General features: G+C 58.3%; 1 protein-coding gene across 1 annotated transcript; it reads left to right on the forward strand.

The window, feature by feature from the left end:
* Positions 1–931: 931 nt before the first annotated feature.
* On the forward strand, positions 932–19,005 carry MDFI (MyoD family inhibitor). The gene is made up of 4 exons (XM_042800258.1): positions 932–1,081; positions 12,872–13,066; positions 17,086–17,340; positions 17,730–19,005. Exons 1-4 carry the CDS (start codon positions 1,012–1,014, stop codon positions 17,984–17,986), a joined length of 777 nt encoding a protein of 258 aa, XP_042656192.1. The 5' UTR covers positions 932–1,011; the 3' UTR covers positions 17,987–19,005.
* The last annotated feature ends 201 nt before the right edge of the window (positions 19,006–19,206 follow it).

Here is a 19,206-nt window from a genome sequence, read left to right on the forward strand (position 1 = left end):
GGGTCCTACAGGACATTCTGCACAAGGATGAATCCTCGTGGGGACCCTGCAGGGACACAGCGCCGGAGCAAACGCAGCAAACCCCCGGTTGGCCCATTTGGGAAGAGCTGCTACTGCTGGAAACCTCGGGTTTATGTTGTCCCTCTCGGGGCTGATGACAGCAGTGACGCTGTCACCTCCGATCCCAGCACCTCCAGGCATCGCCCCAAGCAGCCGAACCTCATTTACCAATTAGGGAAACTGAGGCGGGGGGGGGGAGTGTGTGGGAAGAAGCTTTCCCCAGGACGCTCCAGCGGAGTTGGGAACAAAAGCACCCTCTTTGCTTCCTCGCTGGGCGCAGAGGGGACATGCAGGAGCACCCACCCGAGGGGTCTGAGCACAGCTCGGCGGGGGGGGTCCCAAACTCACTAATCCCCGCTACACCCCCTCGCAAAATTTTCGGGTGAGGGGGCGGAGAGGGGAACCCAACGCTGAGTCGAAAGCGCAGCAAAGCTGCGAAATCCCAATTTCGAGGCTGGCCCTGGGAGCCAAGCAACCTCTGCCTGCCCCGCGCCTCTCCCCTCCCCGGCTCTGCTCCAGCCCCCAAAAGAAACTTTTCCTCCCCCTCCTGCTGCGCGGAGCGCTGCGGCCGCGGGCGGTTGGTTGGTTGTTCTCGCAGCATTTTTTTTTTTTTTAATTTTTTTTTTTTTTTTTGAAGGAATTAGGGGGAAAAAAACAAAACAAAACAGAAACCAAACAAACAAGCCAACCCCGAGCCCGCGCCCCCGGGCGGCTCGTTATAGGCCGGCGGGGCGGTGAGCGGGGCCGGGCCGGGGGATGCGCGGCGGGGGCGGGCGCGGCGGCCCGCGGGGCCCCAGGTGAGCGCGGCCCCGGGGCGGCGGGGCCCGCTCTCCTCTCCCTTCTCTCCCCCCTCTCTCCCTTCTCTCCCCCCCCCCCCCACCCCAACTCTGCCTTCTCTCCCCCTTCTCTCCCCCCCTCTCTCCCTGCCGCAGCCGTCGCGCCCCCTCTCCGATGTCCCAGGTCGGCAGCCACCGGCCGAGCCGCCCGGAGCCCCGCCGAGCCGAGCCGGCCCCACCGACAGGTACCGGGGGGGGGGGGGGGGGGGGGGCACGGCTGGGGCGGGGGGTGCGTGTCTATATGTGTGTGTGTGCAGGGCTGGGGGGGCGGTGCGGCTGGGGGACGTGTATATCTATATGGGGGGGGGGGTGTACGGCTGGGGTATGTGTATATCTCTATATATGTGTGTGTGTGTGTGTGTGTGCGGGGCTGGGGGATGTATATATCATCTATATGCGTGTGTGGAGGGCTGGAGGGGCTGCACGGTTGGGGGGTGTATATATCTATATGTGTGTGTGCAGGGCTAGGGGGGCTGCACAGCTGGGGGATGTATATATCTATATGTGTGTGTGTCTGTGTGCAGGGCTAGGGGGGCTTGGGGGGCTGCATGGCTCAGGGAGGTATATATCTATATGTGTGTGTGGAGGGCTGGAGGGGCTGCACGGTTGGGGGATGTATATGTGTGTGTGCAGGGCTAGGGGGGCTGCACAGCTGGGGGATGTATATATCTATGTGTGTGTGTGTGCGGGGCTGGGGGATGTATATATCTATATGTGTGTGTGTCTGTGCAGGGCTAGGGGGGCTTAGGGGGGCTGCACGGCTCAGGGAGGTATATATCTATATGTGTGTGTGTGCAGGGTTGGGGGTGCATGGCTGGGGGATGTATACGCCTATATGTGTGTGTGCGTGCAGGGCTGAGGGGGGCTTGGGGATGTATATATCTATATATGTGTGTGTGTATGTACAGGGCTGGGGGATGTGTATATCTATACATATATACGTGTGTGTGTGCAGGGCTGGGGAATATATGTATGTGTGTGTGCAGGGCTGGAGGGGTGCGTGGTTTGAGGGGTATGGGGGGGTGCACATCTGGGGGATGTATATGTGTATGTATATGTGTGTGTGTGTGCACAGCTGGGAGGGAAGTTGGGGGGTGCATGGCTGGGGGATGTATATATATATATATATAGATGTGTGTCTGTGTATACAGGGTTGGGGGGTGCACAGCTTGGGTGGGGGTGGGTGCTCGGTTTGCGGGGTGCCCCGTGAGGGTGCATTGGGGGGGGGGGGCTGTGGGTGGCTAGCAGGGGGGGGGTGTGCCAGGAGGGGGTGCGTGTAAGCACGGCGCAGGGGAGGGATGTATGGCGGCATGTGTGCGTGGCTGGGGTGGGGTGGGGGGGTAGGTGGGGGGGGGTGTGTGCTTGAATGCGTGTCCAGGAACGCCCAAGTGTGCGTGTGCGTGGCTGTGCACAGCGGGGCGTGCGCGTGTGCCCGTGTGCGTGGCGCGGTGCGAGCACAGCAGATCCAGCCCAAACTTTGCAGCAGTTTTTGTCACTCGGCCAAGCACGCAGGGCAGCCGGGGTGCACAGCCAGCACAAGCTGAAGGGGTTAAAAACACCTCCCCCCCCACCCCAGGGTGGGTGCAAGGGGCTGGGAGCTGGGGGGGGGGTCCCTTCCCCACCCCGCAGCGACTCCCTGGGGTTTTCGAGTGGGATGCGGGGAAGTGGGATCAGGCCGTGGAGAAGTGGATGGAAAAGTTTGGGGAATCCTCACTTTTTTTCCACGGGACAAAGCTGAACCCCTGGGTTGTCCGGGCAGTGCGGTGGCTCTGCCCGGGTCGTGGGGGCCTGTGCTGGTGTCCCGTGGCCGTCAGTCCCCGACGAGCTTCACGTGCGGAAACTGCAGTAAAAGTCCCGATGAGAGAGAGAAAAAAAAAAAAATGCCGGAGCAGGAAGCTGATGGCGAGAGGTGAAACACCCCGTCGTGTGTGCTGTCAGACCAGACACAAAAGGGGCCAAATCCAGCCCGGGACCAGCTCCCCGCATGCTCCGAAAGCAGCTGCTGGGCAGCAGGCAGGAGCTGTGCCGCGGGAGCACCGGGCACGGTGATGCACAGAAACCGAGCTTAGCACAGCTGGATCTCTCTCCTTGTTGGCTTTGGCCCGGGGCACAGCTGGGCCCAAGTTTCGGAGAATACATCCTCTTGTTCTCTTCCCTCTGCTTTTCCAGCTGGATGCTGCAGGCTCCGCTTCCCGGCTGAACTCTTACGCTGCTTTGTGCTGCAGCCGCGTCCCGGGGCCCAGGCAGCTGCAGGGGCTGTGCAGAGCTTATTTTTCTGGATTTCCTTCCATTGGCTTCCCTTTCCAGGTGGGAAACGGTGAACGTTTAATGCACGAACCTGGTGCAAAAAAACTTTTGCACGGGAACCTGCCACCAGCCTGGGTTAGGAGGACTGCTGTGCACTGGCTATTCTAAGATCAAAGGTGGGTTATTTTAAGGAGGAGTTTATAAATCTGTTAAATGTGTTGGAAAAAAGGGTCTCTCAGCTCTTCCAGGTTCCCAGCTGCTGCTGTGTAGGTTCAGCATCCCAGTTGTACTGGGGTCCTGAGCAGGAGCAGTGGTGTGCCCAGGGTGGGGGGGGTGTCACCTCCACCCCAAACCAGCCCCTGACCCACCTCCTCTTCCACAGCAACTCAGGGAGGGGAGCGTGGATCCGGGGTGGGTGAACCCGAGCAGAACTGAACCAAATTTGCCTCTTTTAGACCCCTCTTTGGCAGCATGCAAAGCTGGGAAGGGGGGGGAAGGCAAGGGGGGTTTCCAGGACACCCTCAATTTCCATCTGCCCGGGCTCCAGGGACCAAATTTCATGCTGAGAGGCTATCCCTGTCCTGTCTCAGAGAGCAGCTTTCCGGTTGCATGTCTTGAGCTTTGAATTCCTGCACACATCACTTCTTCCTTTCTTTCTTTCTTTCTTTTCTGTTTTCTTGATGAGCAATGAATGGACAGGGTCCGGTTTGTCTTTCGTGCTCGTTTGGCCTCGTGACGTTTCGGTGCAGGGCCATTATTGCTTGGGCAGCGTCCAGGGGCTCTGTCACGCACCACGGAGCCTGGGAATTTTTGCTCGACTCCCTTTCCGATGCTTTGCAAATTAGACCAGCTCGTTTGGTAACGCCGAGCCGGCGAGATAAATGGGGAAACTGAGGTGCCAGGGTGGTTTGGCCCGAGTTAGCGCGTCATGGGCAGGGTTGGGTTGGCATTGCCATGCTTGGTCCTATTTCCCAGCCTGAGACAAAGCCCGTTTCCTGAAGTTTGTTCCTTGGCATCTCTGGAGATGGGCCTGGTGCCATCGCAGCCTCCTCCTGCCCAGGAGGGACGGGCATCTTGCAAACCAAACCCTTGAAATAGTGACAGGTAGTTGCAGAGGAGCCTCAGAGAGAAGAGGCAATTGTCTGTGTGGAGTATGTGGGGTATAATTATTTTTTTTTAAGAATTAACAGAAAACAGGAGAAAACCAGAAAGCCCTTTGGCTGATGAGATTGTTTTTGTCTTCCCTTCATGGAAGGAAGAGGAAAGGGAACAGGGACAGCAGGAGAGGGCCTTTCCTGATGGGGAGCAAACCCATAGAAAGATGCTTGAGGCAAATCCATCTCCAGAAGAAACACCTTTCCCTCGGGTTTGACTCTGCTCACTCCCACCTCCCTTCTTTCCCTCCCCATCAGGACCCCCCCTCCCTGTCCCCGCTTCGTGTCTGTGTCCCAGCTTGGCCACAGGAGCCAGCAGCTCAGGGGCTCTTTGCTTGGAGGCAGGCAGGGATGGGGCACACACACACACACTTTTTTCTTTTTTGCCTTTAATTCTTTCTGCCTGTTCCCAAGGAGTTTGCCCCGAGGTGTAACAGGAGGCGGGAAGCTGTTGTATGCTGCAACCCCCACAACGCAGCCTCCGAAATATTGGGGTCTGGCTGCCTGCACGAGGGTGCTGCCACCCCTCTCGGGCTCCTGAGCACCCCTGGGTGTCCCAAGCACTGTGGGGCTGCAGGCAGGGGAGGCTGGGCAGGAGTTGGTGCCACCATCACTCAGGTGTCCAATACTGGGACACTGTCCTGCACTGGGAGGGGGCCAGAAACAAATGCAACCCCCTCCAAGGTAAAAATAAAAGGGTCTTTGCTCCTCTAAATGCAACTGTTTGCAGATTTGCATGCAGACATCCTGTACGTGCAAAGGAGCCACAAAAAAGAAAAAGCCTTAAAAGAAACATTTTTTTTTTTACCCCAGATAAAGATGTTTTGCACCAAAAGATTAATTTCTCATTTTCTTTCAAAGTTTCTCATCTGCTCATGAAAATGCTTCATTTTTTTCTTTTTGTTGTTGTTATTGTTCAAAGAAACTAAAAAAAAAAAAATCCACCCAAAACAAAACCAAAAAGGGCAGATTTCTGGATTTTTTCAAATGTTTCTGGTTTTGAGCAAAACAAAGCAGGCCCTCTGGGGCTCTGTCGCTTGCTGCCCCGGCGTCCCAGTCCCACACCAGCTTTTTATTGAATTTCCTTGGAAAGCGCCTGCTCGAGTCTATTAGTTGCAGAAACCCAAGCTGTCCTCTGGGCGTTTGCTGTAGTTTTTCTGATTTTTCCCAGAGCTCCGCCTTGCTTGGGCCCTGCCCTGCGCAGGCTCCTGTGGGACAGGCACCGGCAGCCCCCCGGGGCGGTGGGTTTGGGGTGGGATGGGGCCACATTGGTCACTCCTGGAGCTTGTGGCCCCTTCCCGTGCCCCCCCCCCCGGGTGCCACGCTTGGGTTGTACTGGTGGAAATGAGCTATTGCGTAGCAGCAGGGGTGGGGTTATTAAGATTTTTTTTGCCCTAAATCCCACTCTTCAGGCTTTGCTCACTGCAGTGCCATGCCTGCATGCTTTCACCCATCTCTGATCCTCAGCCAGGCTTCGGCAGCCTTGTTGGACTTGGTGTTTGATTTGAGGGGGGGAGGTTCCCCCCTCGCTCCAGTGCCGTCCCGCTGTCTTTCCGACGGGGCGCGTCGGGGAGCGAGCCGTAGCTTCGGGAAGCGCTTTCACCCCAATCCCACCGTCTCTTGGGGTGTTCCCCGTGGGTGGGCACGAAGCTCCCAGCTCCGGTTCGGCCGCTTTAGGTGCCAGGGCTGGGCCGTGCCTGCGCCTTCGCATCGCGAGGAAGAAGCGGGTTTGCCTGGCTGGCTCCGGGAGCAATTACTTGCTCCACCCGAATGGCTTCATCGTTGGCCGGCCTCGCCGCCTTCCTTCAGCAAGCAGGCATGCTGCTGCCCCGCAAGCTGTGCCCTGACCTTTGCAGAAGAGCTCATTTTCCCCCGGCCCTGTTTGGGCCCCACTGCCTCTCCTCCGAAGCTGCTTTGGGGTCTGGGTTTAGGAGAAACCCCAACGTAGCAAGCGTGCGTGCCAACGGGAAGTTGAGCAGCAGGACTGCAAAGTTTGGGGCTCCGTCGCCATAGTGTGTTGGTTTGGGCAAATCCCTTGTACGTGCCTCACTTTCCCCTCCAGGTCGAGCAGTGAGGAAGTTCCATTTCACAGCAGCTCGGAGCTGCAGCTGTGCAAATGTAAAATACAGGGAGGTCAGGTAATGTGTGATGGGCACTGGCTTAAAACTGTATGCTGAGTAGATCTCGGGATGAAAGGTGCTGCATAAGTGCAAATTATTATTCTTGCTAATAATGATGTCCACCAGCTCACATTTCTCTGCTCTTCAATTAACTTTTTTTAAGGACTCTTAGCAGGTTAGAAGGACACAAATTTTCCCTGGCAGAACCTGTGCTGGTTTGACCCTGTAAGGTTACGCAATTACTGTACTGGCATGGTCCTTAATTAGACTCTCCATAATTTTCCCCAGCACAGCGGTGTGGCTCCTTGCTCTGTAATTCCCAGAATCTCCTTGGATCTGATAGGCATCGCGTTAGCCGCTTTCTAGGCTTCAAGAATAATTGCTTGTCCTTAAGGACACCTGGGATGTCGCAGGATCTCTGCCTGCATCCTTCCTCCATGCCAGGCTCCCGTGGCTTGGGGTTTTTACATCCTTCTGACCAGCACAGGGGTTTATCCTGCTCCAGGGAGTGCTGAGCTGGCACAACGCTCCTCAAAGTCACGGAAAGTTGACTCAACCCCAGGCTGGGTCTTTGACCCTTTGTTTTTTCCCCATCGTTTTTCTCCACCCCTTGGCCCCGCAGTGTGTTTGGGATGTTATATGTTGCTCTTTGGTTTAGGCCGAGCCCAGGCCTGATGCGGGGAGATGGGCTGGCCTGGCAGCTGGAGGCAGAAACCTGGTCCTGCTGGGTCTGGTTTGTCTTCTGGGACAAGCTGTGTTGTCCCTTGTCTCCAGTTTAGGCTTAGAGATTGCTTCTTCCCTTGCACTTGCAGCTACAGTCCCAAATGCTGCTTTATTATATATATATGTTAAGTATATTCTTGCTGCAGTGAGAGGTACATGCTTCTTGCAGTGATTTTATTTCTTCTCTTCCCTGAAACCCCTTCTCAAGGGTTATCCCCAGCACCCCGGTGTCCTTGCTCTTGGGTAGGAGCAATTCTTCCATGAAGGTTGGCTTGTGCCTCCTTTGCAGGAGCCATTTGGGTCAACGAGGACCTTTGGGTGATGGGATTTGTAGGATCACCTTGGCACGGGGTCTGCACCCCAAACCTGGAGTCAGGTTTTGTTACCAGAGGAGCTTTCAGCCGAGGTTGAACGCCAAACGCAGACGGACTAGATAGGTGCTGGTCCTGGCCTGTCTGGCCAGCCTGAAATTCCTCTCTTCCTACCCACCCAATGGCTATAAATAACAAATAATAACAACTCCCAGGCTGGCAAGCTATTTGGGGTTTTGTGGGTTTTTTTGCTTTGTTTTGCTTTTTTGCATTTAGGAAGTAACTTTTCATAGAAACCAATATTTTTTTGACCGGATTCCTCATTGTCCCAGAACTGAACTGTTTATCCAAAGCTTTGCCCAGGTGAGCAGAGAGACACTGGGGCAGACGCTTTCCGGGAGGGAAGCAAAGCTGTGCTGGATCTGTCCTGGGTGTGCTCTGGGCATTTCTCCTCCTTCCCCTTCCACCCTCCTTTTCCTTTCCCTGAATATCATAGAATCTGAAAATGCTTTAGTGCATTAATTTCAGACTGAATGTAAATAAGCCATTTGGATTTTTCCCAGTTGAGCAAACTTTCAAACCAGAATTTTGCTTTCCTCTCCTCCAGCCTGGCTCGTGGGATTGGAAGCATTTGCTTCAGTGCCGTCTCTTCTGCACTTGAAGCCACTTAATCAAGCTCTAAAATATCCCTTGAATAGGTCAGACAGGCACCTGATTGGGCCAGGCAGCGCGTATGGGAAAACCAAGAGAGATTACACGCTCATTTTATCTGCATAAAACAGATTAGAAAGCTCCCAAACTAAATATTGCTGCAAGGTAGCGTGTTGTTAATGGCAAACGCCTCACTAGACTGTCTGTGTCTCCATCCAACACTATCTCGTCCCTGACCAGCCATTCCTGAGGGATTAAAGGGAGAGAGAAGGGGGGACGGGAGACTCTGCTCAGCATCTCCGCATCGGCAGGAGTCGTGACCCACAGTGGTAGATTTGGCTGCTCTTTGGGTCCAGAAGAGCTCAGATGTGGATCCAGACATGTCGAGACCCTTCTCCCTCCCTTTTGCAACGGGTTGACACCACTTAATCCAAACATGCTGCTGGCTAAAGAGGCAGGGTTTGCTTCTGAGCTCACCAGTCCAAGCCTGTCTTTAGCTGCTGTGTGCTGGAGGGGTTTTTCTCGCCCATGCAGCCGTGTGTGGGGCAGCGGTGACAGGTACATGCCAGCGAGGTGTCCACCCATCTCCTGTCCCCACATTTCTTCCGCTTGAGCCAAAGGCCCTTGGATAGAAGAGGGGCAGATAAATCAGAGATCCCAAGCCACCAGGCAGATCATCTGTTGCATTAAGCTACAGCTCAGGAAAGCTGAGCAGGAGCCATGGGACAACCGGGGTGGTTTTGACCTAAAAGCGTGGTTTTAGCTTTGCGTCTCCCCACATCCTCGGGGCCTTCCCAGCTGGGGGTCTGGGCACCACAAGTGGCTGCAGGGAAGGAAACCCGCAGGTCCCTGTGAGCCGTAAGATGCCGTGCTGCCCGAGCACCCTCCCCAGCTGCTGACGCACTGCAGTTTCCTTTTGCTTGTCCAGTGCTTCGGGGATGGGTGAGCTCAGTCCTGCAAGCTCATCGGGAATTAAGCATGCCTCCCACCCAAAGCACAAATGCTTTTTCCCCTACTCAGAACAACTGGTAGGTTGCCCCAGAAGCTCCTGCAGACACTGGCTGTGCAAAGCGGGTCCTTCCCACAGCCGGTGATCCTGGAGGGACATTTTCTATGTTTGACTTTGCAGGAATATTACAAGATACTCAGTTAAAGTCAATGACTCCCTACAGCTTCTCTACATCTTTCTTCTCCCCCCTCCTTTTTTCTCAACTCCTGTGATGCTCGGTGGACTTTGGAGCTCACTGATGTCTTGGGGGTTTTATGATGGGTGGATTTGGACTTTGTAAATGGGGAGAATAGTCAGAAAACCTGACCTCTGTGCATGTCCCAGGCTTGGCAACCGGGAGGTAAAGAAAGTAGTTCCACGTCTATCAGCTTTCCTAATCTTTTGTACCTTACGGCAGCACTGTGATTTATTGAAGCCTGGCTTATTATTTTTAAATGCCCTATTATCTTTGTTCTCATAAAAAAAACATGTGATTCGCCCTCCCTGTGCCACGTTACCTTCATTTCTCCCTTGTGTTTTACAAACGGTGGTACAGAACGGGGGAGTGGAGACCTGGGCTCTCGTCCCAGGCTGGTTTTCTGCATTGAGAGGAGCGTTCGCCCCAGCTGGGAAGGGGCTGGGGGTGCAGGTGGAGAAGGGGATGGATGTCCCATCCTGAGGATTGGCTCTCCTTGGGGCTTCATCTGTGTTTTGCCTGGGCTTGTGGTTGGTTTTAAACCAGGCAGATTTAGGTCAAGCCTCGTCTTGTTCTGGTGGCAGTAATAGCAGGGGAGGGAAGAAAGCAGAGTAGCAGGGAGAGGGGACCCCAGGGGGGGCTCGCCTTGCTGGGGGACCCCCTGCCAGGCCCCAGTGATGTTGGGATGGAGCTGCTCCTTCCCGCACCTCTTTCCCCACTTACCCTCTGTGTGTGGTTTGGGGAGCAGGAACCCTTCTCGGGGGGACTTTGTGCCTCAAAGGGATGAGGGCACGCGGCCGAAGGGGGAGAGGGTTATCTGGACGGGACCCCTGCGGAGCTGCACACCGTGTGTGTGTGCCCGTCCGGGTCTGTAAGAGGTGCCAAGCAGAGCAGTGTGAGCCCTGCTATGAGCTGGGGCCGGAGGGGGATTCAAAGGAGGAGGATGAGCCTGTGCCCCAGCGACTGTGCGGGTGCTGGGGGTCTGTCTGTCTGTCCCTCCCTGTGCCATCAGGGGTGATGCCTCTTCTTGGGTGCATTTTGCCAGGCTTGTTTGAGAGCTGCTCTGCGCATTCCCACTGCATTTCCCTGCGGGTCAGAAGGTGCCTGGGAAGTGCCCGGTCCCAGCAGCGCAGGCAGGGAGCTGTGTGGGGTTTGTGCTGAGCCCACACGTGTCCGGCTGCCCCCAGCCCTGCCCTGGGGTCAGGCTGCGACCGGGAGGGCAGACACAGCCCTTCTCCATCTCACTCCCAGGGGATGCTGCACGTTTGGGGGTCAGCACCATCCGTACGCTCCCCAGGATGTGCAGCAACAGGGAAGCGAGGCTGCACAAGGCAGGGAAGGACCAGCTTACCCAAATTTCTTTCCTCTCTATTTTCGTGTCTCTTCTGGCCAGCTTGTTCCAGTGGGAGTTAATTTAATTGCCATCTTCCTCCCTGCATCGCTGTGGTTGTGTGTGAGACCTCTTGTTGGGCAGGGTAATTATATGTGTGAAGTGGACCTGGCAAAAACGAGCCTTGTTTCAGTTGTCAGCGGACCAGCACGCTCACCATCCGTACGGCCTGGTGCCGCTGCTTCCTCGCAGAACTCGGGGTCTAAACAGACCGTTCTTGTGCTCAGCCCCTCGGGAACGGGCACGCAGTGGGGCAGGGGATGTGATGGAGGCAGGCAGGGATCAGCTGGAGCTCTCGCCGTGCACAGAGCAGCTGCCAGCCCTTCTCCCACCGCAGCACTTGATTTTCCAGCTCTTTTTGCTAGTGTAAATCGCATGCTGCGGAGGGGAGCGCTGACCTCGGGGGTGAGAGCAGGAGAGGGGATCTGATGGTGACGGGGCTACTCTGGGCAACCCCAAAGTCCTGACTGTTGATTTTTAAGCCTTTAGCAGGCTCCGGGCATCTCGTAGCAGAAACCAGAGCAGCTCCCCAGCTACGCCGATGGCCAGTGGCTCAGATCCCCTCCCAGGTGCTCTGCACCGGGCACCTCTGACTCAGGGCTTCACCCAGAGCTCCTCAACCATCGGGGTTTTCATGTCTGGCTTTAACAGGCTTTACCACAGGCGCTGACTCAGGCCGGTCCAGGTTGGGACATGACAGAGGACGTGGATGCAGCAACATGTAGTTATTATTCACCTATACACCACGCCTATGTGCAAGCACTTATAGGAAGATGACAGCCTGCTCTCTTTCTCCTCTCTGTTTTGCCCTGGGCTTTCCAGGGGCATGGGAATGAGTTTTCTCCTTTCTGGGACTCACTCCCACTCCGCTTGGGATTTGGAGCCAACATTGCTGTGCAAAAATCAGCTGGAGCTGCTGCATTTCCCTTGGTTGAGCCCCAAAATTGCCTCACCAGCGAGAGCTGTGAGGCTGTATCAGGATGAGCTTTCCTTCCCAGCAAAGCCCCTGTGGCAGGAGCTCCCAGCCTGGATCAGCGTCCTTGGAAAGGTGGAGATTATGATCCTGTGGGGAAACCGAGGCCGGTGGATGAGCATGTGGGGTGTAGCGAAGCTGGGAGCTGAGCGAGCATCACCCCAGGCTGGTTGCAGCCCCTCTGCAGCGTGTCCAGGCTCCTGCCGACCCCGGGGTGTGGATGGGGCCCGCAGCCTCCCTTGTAGGGCCTCTTGTTATAGTCCCTATAATTATACGTGTGGGGTCTGCCTGCCTTCCTCCCCGGCTCCTGCTTGTAGGACTTCTTGTTATATTGAGTATAATGAAGTGTCCGAGGTCTCTCTTCCCCCCACCCGCCCTTGCCTGCCTGCATGTAGAACCTCTTGTTATAGCCAGGGAAATTATGGGTCTTTGGTCTCCCTCCCTTCGCCCAAGCTATAATTTAGTTTTATATAAAGTGCGGTCCAGCCCCTGTTGTGCAAGCGGTTGCTATTCCGGGTGCTGGGGAGAGGGATGGGGCGGCGAGGAGGGGGCTCGCAGTGGGTGGGGAAGCACAGGATCACACTGAGCACCCTGCAGCCCCCCCCAGACACCCCACCGTGGCGGGGGGCAGCTGGCCCCCAGCCCGCAGTGCTGGCTCTGCAGGAGGTGGTTATGGCTTGTCCTCTCATGGTTTCTGCAAGGGAGTGTGTGGCACTGAGGTTTCTCCCCACGGGGAATAACACGTCTCTTGTTTCAGGTTTTGCTTGCCCCATCGAGGGGGTCTCAGCGGGAACGTGAGGGGAGGTGGCAGCTGGCTCCTGCGGGGAAAACAGTGGCCCTTTCATGGGAAGAGGGGAATTGAAAAATCCAGTTTGAACTGCTGAGTGTAACTGGATCCTCTGGCTTTTTAAAGAAGGAATGTGGGAACTAGGGAAGGCTTTTGGGAGGGTGCTGCTGAAGCGCTGGTGTTGCAGCGGGGTGAGCAACTGCAGAGTGGTGCAACCCCGATGCCCATCCCGAGCAGCCCAAAATCCCCCCGCAGTCTCCAGCTCTGTCCTCTGGGCTACAAAAGCAACAAGGGGCAGCTGGGTTTGGCTCGTGCCCAAAATCAGATTCCCAAAGCACCGACCGGTGCCGTTTGCAGGTTCGGGTGACTTGGGGGGCTCTGCCCACAGCTCGGCTCGCCCCGGGGTGCTCAGCTCCAACCCCGTTTCTCTTGCAGAGGCGGGTGAGACCTCGCGCCCCTCGCCGAGGCAGACGCCAGCGGCACCGTCGGCAGAGCCCCAGCCACCCGCCCGCCCCGCTGCCTGCCCCGCGGTGCAGAAGAAGGAGAAACCCCTGGAAGATGATGAACCCCGAAAAGTCCTGACGAAGGGCCCCCGGGCCGAGCTCGCAGGCGCTCCCGAAGCTGTGACATGTGAGTGTTTCCCTCCGTGGTGGCATGTGCAGCTCCGGACACCTCTGGGTGCCCGTGCTTTGGGGTGTTGCCGTCTAATCAGTAACAGGGCTCATTAAGAAGGCGGGCAGCTGTGGTGGGAAGCCATCTCCTCCTCGCTCTGCTCTTCCCCACATCAAAGCAAAAGGCTTTAACTGAGCGTGAGTCACCGGGAGCTGGGGAAAGTGAAGGGCGGCATCCAGCAGCGATGCCTCTCGCTGCCTTCATCCTTGGGAGCAGCAGGAGGCAGAGGAGGAGGAGGGCGGGTGGCTGGAGGAGCTCTCAGTCGTGTTGGGGTCCTGCTGGGGTGCCATGGTGGGAAGAGGGATCAGCCCCTGGGGGAAGGAGCCGGCTGCTGTATGGAGCCTCCACCAAAGCTGCAGCGGGAGAGGGGAGAGCCCCCGGCAGAACGGGCTCCGTGGTCACAGCCACAGGAGGAGGGGTGCAACAGCCATTTGCTGGAGCAAAGGGAGATGCTTCCCGTTGGGACAACTCTTGCCTTGGCAGATCCAGGGCAAGGGTGAGGCTGGTGCAAAGCCTGAACGAGGAGGGTACGGGACGGGCTGTCTGCACGGAGGATCTGGTTTTGCTGGAGGTGGTGGTGGAGTCAAGCAGCACCTCCCCGTTTCTGCTGCTGCAGACCTGCTGGTCCCCCCGCTGTGAGAAATATCGGGGTGGGGTAGGAGCCGAGGTGGGGGCCGGGGTGCCCTTGCTCCATTTCCCATTGCAGGGGCGGGAGAGCAGCGCTGGCAGATGTGGGAGAGCAGGGGCCAGGCTCTCCTGGAGTCACGCCGTCCATCCTTTCCCTGGCCCCCAGCCTGGATCCGAGGGTTTTGCTCCCAGGCTGCCCCTTAGGCACACAGCCATTCCCCTTTTGTTGGATGCGAGCGTGCAGCTTTCCCTTCCAAGGGGCGTAAAGTGAATGGATGCTTCCCAACGGGGAGAAGGAGGGTGGGAACGAGGTTGCAAACTTCGAAGAGTGGGCAGGCGGGGTGGGGAGGGGAGGGGACAGTGAAATCCAGGCGCTCCTGACGGCGTACGTGGAGCGAGGAGAGCACACGTTTCCTCAACCAGAGCTCGAGCCCTTGCGAAGCATCTGGGAGCTGGGCCGGCTGCCCACAGACATTCTGCACCTCTGAGTCACGCTGCAGCCTGCTGCACCCTGCATGGTGCGGCCCCCACGCAGCCCCCCTCCCCAGCCCACCCCCCCCGGGGGGCAGCCGCCCCACGGACCCCGAGGGGCAGCCGCCCCACGGACCCCGAGGCTGGGAGGAACGTGGCTGCTCGTATCCGGGCTTGCCTGGGTGCTGGGTTCAGGGAACCCCCCCGCTCCTTCCCTTCTCCTTCCTGGGAAATGAGGTTCAGCTCCCTGCAGAGCACCGCTTCCCGCATCCCTTGCTTTGCAGCCCGCTCCTCACCGTGCACCCCACAGCTGCTGTTAGGGGAGGAAGGGGTCACCATTGCTTGTGGGGGGCAAATTCCACCCCCCCAACTTCAGTAGTACCTTGGGAGCACAGTTAGGCTCCCCCGTGGGAAGGTGAAGGGGGTGCTGGTGGCATTTTTGTGCCACTCCAGCACGTTCAAGGTCAGGAGGGGCTGTTGGGTTATGTCCGTCGCCAGCAGTGCCAGGATCAGCTCCTCCGAGGCTCAGCGCTGCTGGTCGAAGCTCGCCACGATTCTTAAATCAGTCTTCTGGCAGTTTGGGAGCGACCGAAATGGGGATTGCGGGTTTGGGGCTCCGGGTGTTGAGTTTCAGGCGAGAGCAGCAGCACACTCCGCTCGAGCGGCTGCAACGTGCCGGTTTGCCCCAGCCCTGTTAGCGGCTCGGGAGGATGATGTTTGGCAGAGCCGATGGCTGGAGGGGGGTCACAGCAGGGCGAGGACCACTGCGGTCTGGGCATCTGTCCCCCCCCCGAGCTCCCCCGGTGATGCTGCCATGGGGGAACCTGAGCTGAGCTGACACCGCGGCTGTGCCGGGGAGCATCATCTCAGGTGGAACACGAAGTGAATGTCCAGGAGGTTTTTGGTCGCTGAAGAGCCAAAGGCAGGTGCTTTTCCCCAAAGCCCTGGTTTCCCACCCTGGTGCTGGTGGGTGGATGCGGTAGGGGTCGTTGGGTGGGCTGGTGTAGCCCCCACCGCTCCTGCCCTGACACCCATTTTATTAGGGAGTGTTTATACACGGTTCTACCTAAGCCTCAGGTTGAAGATGTCTCTTTTAGAAGAGCTTTGGGCTCCTGTGAGTTGAAGGCTCTCCTAAAAAATGGGAGCTATTTTTCCTAACGTAAAGGGGGGGGGGGGGGATTACTGCCTGCTTTTCACTGCCACTCGCTGGAGCCAGGGCGTGATTTTGATTTACAAACATTTTAATCTGAGGAATGCAGTGAAATGGAGAACGCCAAAGCAAGCACATTGCATGCTGCTGCAAACCCCCGGAGGAACCCAACGCTCGAAGCTGCAGAGTATTTGCTGCCGTGGGGCACAGCCGGGCCGGGCTGGTGTGTGTGTCCCTGGGGGCTCAGCCCCTGCCCAGCTTGGTGCTGCTCGGTGCCAGCTCGGTGCCCACACTGGGACACGGCCAGTCAGGGGTTGCGGAGAAGGGTCCGTGGGAAGCCAACACCCCCCAGGAGTTGTTGTTTTTTTATTTATTTTTGGGGGGGACGCATCCCATTTTGTCCAAGACCTGTTTTCCATTTCTCCTTTCTGCCCTTCTCCCACCCCTCCCACTCCCAGCCCGCTCTTCCCGCTCAGCTCCGGTTATTTTAAGTTCCTTTCCCAGCGTGCGTCAAAGACGCAGCGTTTCACCCAAGCAGCCGTTTAAACTTTCTCTGCGGTCTGAGCCCAGCTCAGTTGGGCAGAGCCGGGCGGTGGGTCCGTGCGCTTGTGTTTTTTTAACCTCCATCTATTTTGTTTTCGCTGGCAAGGGCGGGTGCAGGACAGAGACTGTCTGTGCCCCCTCCACCCTGTCAGTCTCCCCATGTCCCATGGCCACCCCACGCAGAAAGCAGCTCCTGTTCCCCGGCAGCCAGAGGTGCCTTTGCCCTCGAGCCTCTTGCCTGAATCATCCCTTGTTTACTGCTGCGGGAGAGGAAAATCAAAATTTGGCCAAAGCACCATCAGACGGGGTTTTATTTGTGGCTTCTATTGGCGTTGCTGTGGCGGGAGTGATGGATGCTTGAACCCCGCTCCCTTGTGTGGGGGTCCCAGTCCTGTCCCCCACCGCAGAAGGACGGCAGCGTGGGGATGCGGCGCAGGGCAGGAGCGAAGGACTGAGCTGCAGCGTGCGAGGGCTGGAGGGAGGCTCAGACAGAGCTGATCATTATTCCCTCCTCCTGCAGAGAAGTTCAGCCAAAGGCTGGGGAGACCTTTAATTAAGCGGCCAATTCACGCAGTCCCGGGGAGATGAGCAGTCCGGCTCGCCGGCAGCGCTTCATCGTCTCCGGCTTTACGGAGGGCGATGGGGACGGCCAGGAGCTCCGTCGGGCAGCACCGTGCCCAGGGCTCCTGGGATGCTGGCTTGGCCACGGCGGTGGCTCTCAGCTGGAAGCAGCCACGGGCTCTTCTCTTGCCCACTTGGCACGAGGCAAGTTTGCCTCGCGATGCCTCCGTGCCCGCTCCGGTCGGCCTCGGTGACTTCATCCCTCCTGCCTGTGCCGGCAGCGCCGGGACCCTGGAAGACCTCCTCCTCCGGGTCTTCTGCTGAGTTTTGGCAGTTGCAGCACATCCTTCATGATAAAGCTTTTATTTTGTGCTCTTTTTTTTTCACCCCTTCCTCTCTCTGGAGCCTCTGTCTTCTTCCCTCCAGCCATCTCTTCTTCCATATCTTTTCCATCCTCATCCTCTTGGACCACGCATCTATTAGCATCACTCCTCCCCAGCCACCCCGTGCCGCCTGGTGACCAGGTTCCCGTGCAGCGGCAGAGGACCAGGCACGTGTTTCTCTGCCAGCAGAGCGCTGCAGGGAGGGCTCAGGGGGGGTAACGTGCTGTTCTCCCCCTCCCCAGGCCAGCCCCAGGTGCGAGCAGCCCCGCAGCCCCCCGGTCCCTGCACCCACCTGCTGCAAAACGGTGCTGGGCGGGGGCCGGACCCCGGCGGCGCCAACGGGGAGGGGGGGAACGGGGTCTTCCGCCCCCTCCCCAGCACCCAGAAGCCTCACCGAAAGCTGCAGTCACACCACTCCATCAACAGCCAGAGCAGCAAGAAGAGCAAGGGCAGCTCCAAATCGGCCTCTTCCCACATCCCTATTGAGGCACAAGAAGGTACCAGCTCTCCCCAGGGGGGGTCCCCTTTCAGCCATTCTCCTCCAGCCCTGCATCCCTTGGGGTCTCTCATGTAGCATCCTTCCAGCCCCCCGGGACCCCCAGACCTGGGCACCAGCCGAGCTCCCCTCCTGGCAGCCTTCTGCAGGGGGGGTGCTGCGCGAGCTCATTTCATGTCCTCCAAAATTGGTTTCTCGTGGGGCCTGGGCATGTCCCTGGGAGTTGAGGGAGGCCCCTGGAGCAGTGCCTGGCTTCCAGCCCCTCTTCCTATCCCCTCCATTAATTCCCGAGGGAGGATTTCCACCCTTACGGGGCTGAGCATCCATCCACCAACCTCACCCAGCCAGGTCTGTCCCCACTCTACCCACTCTCTGGCCGTCCCTCCGCAGACTGCTGCGTCCACTGCATCCTCTCCTGCCTCTTCTGCGAGTTCCTGACCCTCTGCAACATCGTGCTGGACTGTGCCACCTGCGGCTCCTGCACCTCCGAGGACTCCTGCATCTGCTGCTGCTGCTGCAACTCGGGCGAGTGCGCGGACTGCGACCTGCCCTGCGACATGGACTGCGGCATCATCGACGCTTGCTGCGAGTCGGCCGACTGCCTGGAGATCTGCATGGAGTGCTGCGGGCTCTGCTTCTCCTCCTGAGGGGCTGCACTCGGTGCGTGGGGGGACACCAGGAGTGGGGCCCCCCCCTCCCCCTCACCCCCCGAGCTCTCCCGCAGTGGCTGAGGGTCCAGCTACTCCCTGAGCCGGTGTGAAACACCAAAAGACAGAGCCTGGCGGAGGAGGAGAATGATACCCCCCCCATTGCAAACCTCATCCTTGGAGCTGGTGAGCCAGGCTCGGATCCTGCCTGGGGAAGGGTGAATCCGTAGGGCCGCGGGGACCCCGGGGACGGCCGGCATCCCACCTCGCTCTACCTCTTCCCCGCACCGGGCCGGTTCCCCAAGGATCGCGGGAGCCTCCTGCCACCTGAGCCGAGAGCAGGAGCACCCTCCCCGTGCACCGCAGAGCCCACGGGTGCCACCCCGGGGTCCCTGGGCTGGGGACAGCCGCTGCCACCGCCCGGGGCTGCCCCAGGACAGTGCTCTGGTTTACACAGGAGTGGCACAGAGCATCTTTCCCCCCCCCCCCCCCCCAGGACACCTCCAAGGCTGGGCGCGGTACAGAGCCTTGCTCCCCGCTGGGAGCCCACCAGATGATGCCAAAGCTTTTAGCCAGGCTGCGGGCTCCTGTGCTGTGGGACACATCCTGCCAGCCCCCACCCCTCCTCGGTGCTGAGGTGGGCAGCCAAGTGCAATACACAGTCTGCTCCCCTCCCTGTTTCAACAGCCAGGAAGAAGCTTTTCCTTCTCCCGTCCCTGCAGCGGGGTTGCAGCCGGGGGCCAGGGAAGCTGGGGAGAGCCCAGAGCTGTACTGAGCTGCTACCGCCCCTCCCGTGTCCCCGGGGGCGGTGGGGCGGGTGACTTGGTTGGTGCCAAATGACCCCCAGCAGTTGTTGGCCCCTGTCCCTCCAGCCCGGGGACAGGGCTGGTGGCTGGGTGGCGGCGGAAAACGCCCCGGTGAAGGGTTGGGGAGATGAGGAGGGAAGTGTCACAGTATTTTTTTTTTTTGTCCCTTTTGTTTGTTACTGTAAATAAAGGTCTTCCTTCATTTCTGTCCAAGGGCTGCCCCATCACGTGCTCTGCAGGGCTCCCCGAGGGAACAGCAGCTCGCAGCCACGCCGTGTCCCCCCTCCCAGTGCCTGCACCCCGTCCTGCTCCCAGCTGCAGGCACGGGACGTCAGGGCTGGCGCAGAGGCTGCAGGGCTCCTTTGGCCTTGGGGACATGGGACAGCTTGGTGACAACCCCAGGGTGCTCCCGTT

Source organism: Tyto alba, unplaced genomic scaffold (genome assembly GCF_018691265.1).
Source record: "Tyto alba isolate M040663 unplaced genomic scaffold, T.alba_DEE_v4.0 Super-Scaffold_30, whole genome shotgun sequence".
Lineage (NCBI taxonomy): Eukaryota > Metazoa > Chordata > Aves > Strigiformes > Tytonidae > Tyto > Tyto alba.